The sequence below is a fragment of the Ostrinia furnacalis genome, unplaced genomic scaffold (genome assembly GCF_004193835.3).
Source record: "Ostrinia furnacalis isolate ACB-3 unplaced genomic scaffold, ASM419383v2 OfSCF5911, whole genome shotgun sequence".
Lineage (NCBI taxonomy): Eukaryota > Metazoa > Arthropoda > Insecta > Lepidoptera > Crambidae > Ostrinia > Ostrinia furnacalis.
This window is the reverse complement of record NW_021136150.1, coordinates 1-5,630: the sequence shown is the minus strand read 5'-3', so window position 1 is coordinate 5,630 and position 5,630 is coordinate 1. Positions and strand designations below refer to the sequence as shown.

At 34.4% G+C, this 5,630-nt stretch overlaps 1 protein-coding gene across 1 annotated transcript; it reads left to right on the top strand.

Moving 5' to 3' along the window:
- Positions 1 to 279: 279 nt before the first annotated feature.
- On the top strand, positions 280 to 5,349 carry LOC114361695 (putative nuclease HARBI1). Its single transcript, XM_028316826.1, has 5 exons — positions 280 to 503; positions 748 to 1,034; positions 1,496 to 1,716; positions 1,983 to 2,341; positions 5,172 to 5,349. The coding sequence occupies exons 1-5, from the start codon at positions 280 to 282 to the stop codon at positions 5,347 to 5,349; spliced, it is 1,269 nt and encodes a 422-aa protein (XP_028172627.1).
- Positions 5,350 to 5,630: the final 281 nt, after the last annotated feature.

Below are 5,630 nucleotides of genomic sequence, written 5' to 3'. Positions count from 1 at the left end.
GGTATGTTTTATTTGCATTTTATTATTAGTATTTGAGCTATTCTACAAAACGAATGTAAATTTGTTATGCCCGTTTTCACCAACAATCCCTAATTTTTAAGCGACGCCTATGAAATATTAGGTAATGCCTAACAGGAATTTCGTTTTCACCAACACATAAGGGACACCTTGGACCTTAAGAGATCACTTTAAAACAGGGGCCGGATTTCCGGCCCCCTAGTGTTAGATGACAGTTTTAATGTCAATTACGCGGCAAACGGCAAATTGGAAACTTCGGAAATGTCTGAAATAAATGATTTTTTTGAAGCTATTGAAGCTATCGAAACCGTGGAAACACTTTTTCAATCAAATTTATTAAGCCGACCACGTATGTTTCGAGAAAGACCCGATTTTTTCTCAAAATACGACGAAAAAGATTTTTTTACTAGATATCGGCTTTCAAAACAGAGTGTTTTATTTGTATTGGCAAAAATTGAACATCTGTTAGAGTATCCAACTAACAGGTATGTATAGATATTATGTTTTCTATTTAAGACCTACATTATGTACCTAAGCGACAGACGCGGCCACAAAACGCGGGCGCGCGTCATTACCCGACTGCGCCAGAAGGAGGGTTATGTTTTTTCACTCGGACTCGGAGTCGCGTAGTAGTAATTATACGGCTTTTTAAGAGGGTGTATTATGTAATTAACTTACCTACTTAACACATTCAAAATGTAATTAATCACATACTTAATTTCTTTTCAGAAATAAATCCGTATCACCAATTTGCCAACTATTGTGTGCATTAAGATTCTATGCCACTGGGAACCATTTAATTGCAGTGGCAGACATGGGTGGCATAAGTGTTGCGACATGTAGTAGGATAGTGAAAAGAGTCTCTGAAGCCATAGTTACATTACGTCATGAATTTATCAAGCTTCCTAATACAAACGAAGAACAAGCCTATGTGAAAGAAAAATTTTATAGGATTGCTCGCTTTCCTAATGTGATAGGCTGTATAGACTGTACACATATAAAGATACAATCACCAGGTACCTATGTTATCATTTTAATTGTTATTCCATACTAGCTTTCAGCCCGCAACTTCGCCCGCGTGGAATTTTGTCTGTCACAAAAAAACTTTAACACGCGCGTTCCTGTTTCAAAAACCGGGATAAAAACTATCCTATATCCTTTCCCGGGACTCAAACTATCTCTATGCCAAATTTCATCAAAATCGGTTCAGTGGTTTAGGCGTGAAAGAGAGACAGACAGACAGAGATACTTTCGCATTTATAATATTAGTATAGATTTCAAAATCTAACATAACTAATAACTTTCGATTAACTTGTAAAGTTTATCTGTGGAAACTGATTAGGCTACTGTACTGTTTTTATTTTTTAAGTTCACATGTATAAACTCATGCTGTTTGTTTCCTTAATAAAGAAAATAAAATAAAATAAAATAATAAAACTATGTACTAAATAATGGTGTCTGATTATAATGATTTTAGGTGGAGATGATGCTGAGTTATTTCGCAACCGGAAATCATACATGTCAATCAATGTTCAAACTATAAGTGACCCTGATCTATTGGTAACAGATATTGTAGCTCGTTGGCCAGGATCAACGCATGATTCAACAATTTATCAGACTAGTAATATATTCAGGAAATTCGAAAGGGGTATTTATAGTGGGGCATATTTATTAGGAGACAGTGGATATCCTCTGAAGGTAAAAATAAAAAGCATTAATTAATTTTGTGTTTTAATAAAAATATTTAAATTTATAAGTCGACAAAATTTACTCTTCCGACTTACGAAGTTGAACCTCCACCTGTAAAATAAAAGAATACTTTTTTATTATTTATTTACAATACCTATTAATTACTTTTTTTAGATAGGCATTAGGCTCAGAGGCAATACTTTACCAAATGTGTAATTTATTTATTTGTAAAAAAAACAAGTATGAGTAATTAAAATAACCCATTAATTTTTCAGAGCCACCTTCTTACCCCTTATTTAAACCCATCAACTCCAGCACAACAAAAATACAATGAAGCTCAAATAAAAACTAGAAATGTGGTAGAAAGACAGTATGGAGTTCTAAAACGAAGATTTCCAGTCTTAGCAGTTGGTATACGACTAAAACTACCCACCGCCGTCAATGTCATCATAGCATGCTGTATTTTGCACAATATATGCATCCTACGGAAAGAACAAGAACCTTTAAACGATGGATCTATTCCTAACTTAGAATCCCTCATTGAAGCTGGAAGAATTCCCCATATACCAGTGACAGTCAATGACCCCATATATGGGTTTCAAAGAAACCAAATAACTAATTACTTTGAAAATATGTAATGTTTTAATATAAATTAAATTACCTCTTATTTGTGCTAAACATTCAGTTTTTATTTCTAACTCCATTTTGGCTGTTTCCAGTTGTAATTTATAAAGCTGGTTTTTAAATTCAATTTCATTTTGCAGAAGCTGTACTTTTAAATTTTCAATGTTTTCTTTCTTTTTATTTACTTCTTGAAAGCTTGCACAAAGAGAAGAGACAGCTTCAGTCCTTTCATTTTTTTGTGATAGTTGTGGACGTCGCCTAGACCACAATGGTGCTTTATTTAATTCTTTAAATGTATTCAGTTGACTATCTTCTTTTGATGTAGATTCAGATATCTGGAAAAGGCAAATTTTATGAAATGTAAAATTATTGAACTTTAACAAATTGATATTTCTAAAAAGAAGTAGGTATTTTGATGTAATAAAAGGAAAAATTAAGAAGTTGCTGCGGACAAATTTTTAGTTAGATACTGTTAGATAGGTACCATTAACTTTTTGGAAGAGAAATCCTTGCAGGGATCTACGAGAAGAGAAAGCACACGTAACCAGTAGGTAATAAGAGTTATGAAATGCAATATTATACTGTTAGAGGCCGGTAGATCTATTCTCATCTAAAAAACACTGGATACATTACTTTCATTCAGAATAAATTGCCTCATTTTCTTCTTCTATTAGTCTGACGTTTCTAATTCTAGACTGACATTGACATTACTTACGTTAATGTCACCCTGTCAGCAGCTCGATGCTGCTTTTACACTATGCGGAAATTAGCCGAGTCAAGTCAAAAAACAGAGGAGTGGGGATGAAAAATGAATGTATTTCATCCCCACTCCTCTGTTTTTTGACTTGACTTGGCTAATTTCCGCGCAGTGTAAACGCAGCATTAGACTCAAATTAGACTTTAAAGAATAACCGTTATTTTATCGTTTAGATTTTTCACAATACTTACAAGTTTGACTTCTTCGGATGGGATTTCTATAATAGTCTCTATAGGGTAATCTTGTATTTCATTCTCAATCTGATATTGTTCTATGGGTGCATCTTGGATACAAAATACTTTTGGAAGAGACATCACACTGCTCTCCTCATCACCATCACAATCTGCGACACCTAATATGCCAGTACAGCCTCTGCCAAGAATGGCACATACTTGCTCAAGTACTGGATCAATTTTTATTACTGATGGTCCTCCACCGGTCTTTATACAATTCTGTTTATTATTCTTATAATAGAGTTTGCTCTCTGATTTTAATTTTTCCCAAACTTTCATAAGGGATTCTTTATTCCTGCAATATAAATCGATAGGACATTTGAACGATAATTTTCAAGACATTTACATGTACCTAATATTGTCGTTAAATATTTATTTATGGCCAATAAAATAAAAACAAGTTATTAATATCCACCTGTATACCGTTCCAGTCGAATTGAAAGTGTTGGTTACAGTTATCCAAGCCTTAGTTTTGGCGTCGTTTGATGAACCGTCTGTTTTTTTGTTTAAAATTGTATCTTTGTGGGCAACTAAAATTTGGATTAATTTATCAATGTAAAAATAATGCTTAGTAAGTAAGTAGTTAAGTATAGCAGTAAATGTAACCTACTTATTCTGTGTTTGATAATCTATTCCAATATTGTATAGTCAGCACTTTTTAAACAGATACCTAAGATACAGGCAATAAATTTTGCTTAGTTTAGGTATCATTAATTACTTATGCACACTAACCTTAATTTTATCGAAACCAAACTTGTACGTGTTTAGGCTAAGTTTTTATACAGAAATAAAATTTATTCTATTTATTCTTATTCTTATCTTTTTCCTCGAGGGTAAAGTTTTGCCCTCGTTTTCTTTTTTCAGCCATCGTTTTGTTTAATTATTTTAAAACACAAAACTACGTACGCAGAGCTGAGCAAAGTAACAAGAAACAAAATATTTCAATTTGCGCGGCAATCATCTTGACACTTACTTTTTTTTAAGGCAAAGGAACTACATGAATACACCGAAACATCTTTTTTTTGTCTTTATTTAATAACTAAAAAATACAAAAACACCAGTTTCGGTCAAATTTTTCTTAGTTTTACTTTAATTTCATTTGTTTCTGTAAAATACGTAAGATATTCCCAATAAAATATTTTATCGGAAAGTACCGGTTTTTCATACGTCCCTAGGCGCACGAAGAAACGCCACCTGACAAAAGGGTCCCTACTTAGGTTTACTATAGTATGGTCAAAACGAACTTAAGTTAGTGGGGAGTTTAGGCGACCGTTTAACTAAAGTGATATTTAGTTAGCAAACGCTTAAGGGATTGATGGTGAAAACGGGCATTAGTCTACCGGCCGAATACTGAAACGCTACTCAAATCTTTCACTCAGCTGACGGGCTCCTAAATTTAAGTATCCTTCAATTTTAAATGGTATTCTCAAACGCCACTCAACGGATTTGAAGCCGTGATCAGCTAAGCAGCTCTCAAATGTTTACATAATGGCAACATTTACCAAAAAAAGTATGTTTTCATTTACACAAATGATAACTTTACGTTTTTTATCCATTACACGCAGCATCGTTTGGTTATGTATTGTCTTTTATGGAAATATACTCAATCAACTTAACATAGAACAGTTTATTTTTAGTTTCTATTATATGTAAATCTCGTTTTGACATATAAAAAAATTAATGCTTGCATTTTTATTTCATTAAAAAAATAATTTTAAAGGTGATACTTTTTATTGTTGAAATCTATTAAGTGGCGATCGTGGACCGAAACGTAACCACAATTGACATCTGTACCCCCAGTGAAAAGGGATCTAACTCGACTTAGATCAAAATTGACTTTATATGTGCAGAAGATGCATGGAGGCAGAAGAAAAACCACAGCACGTGCACAAGGAGTGCAGAAGCGTAGCAGATCAACAGGCTCAAATTCTCCAATCACCAGGGTCGCTGCAGAAGGCCTGTAGAGACCTAGATAGGCTGCTGCTACCTGGGGGGATCTGGAGCGGTTGGAATAGGAAGATCAAATAGCGCACAATGGTCTAATCAAAAGGTTAAGTGCAATATTCGATTGCCCTGCAAAACTAACTACGTAAGTCCTTATGAATGGATACTATGTATAAAGTAAATAATTATGTAAGTGGCATGTGTTGCTGGAGTGGAGTGCTGTCCACCTACAAGGTGGACCGACGACATCGTAAAGGTAGCAGGGAAGCGCTAGACGCAGGCCGCTACCAATCGATCAACATGGAAAGCATTGGGGGAGGCCTATGTTCAGCACTGGACGTCCTGTGGCTGAAATGATGATGATG

Bases quoted from the DNA above. Each gene is read 5' to 3' on its own strand.
- LOC114361695 (XM_028316826.1), top strand. From the start codon at position 280: ATGTCTGAAATAAATGATTTTTTTGAAGCTATTGAAGCTATCGAAACC. The intron at 1,717-1,982 runs GTAAAAATAAAA...TTAATTTTTCAG, and splicing joins ACAGTGGATATCCTCTGAAG to AGCCACCTTCTTACCCCTTA. The intron at 2,342-5,171 runs GTAATGTTTTAA...TTATATGTGCAG, and splicing joins ACTAATTACTTTGAAAATAT to AAGATGCATGGAGGCAGAAG.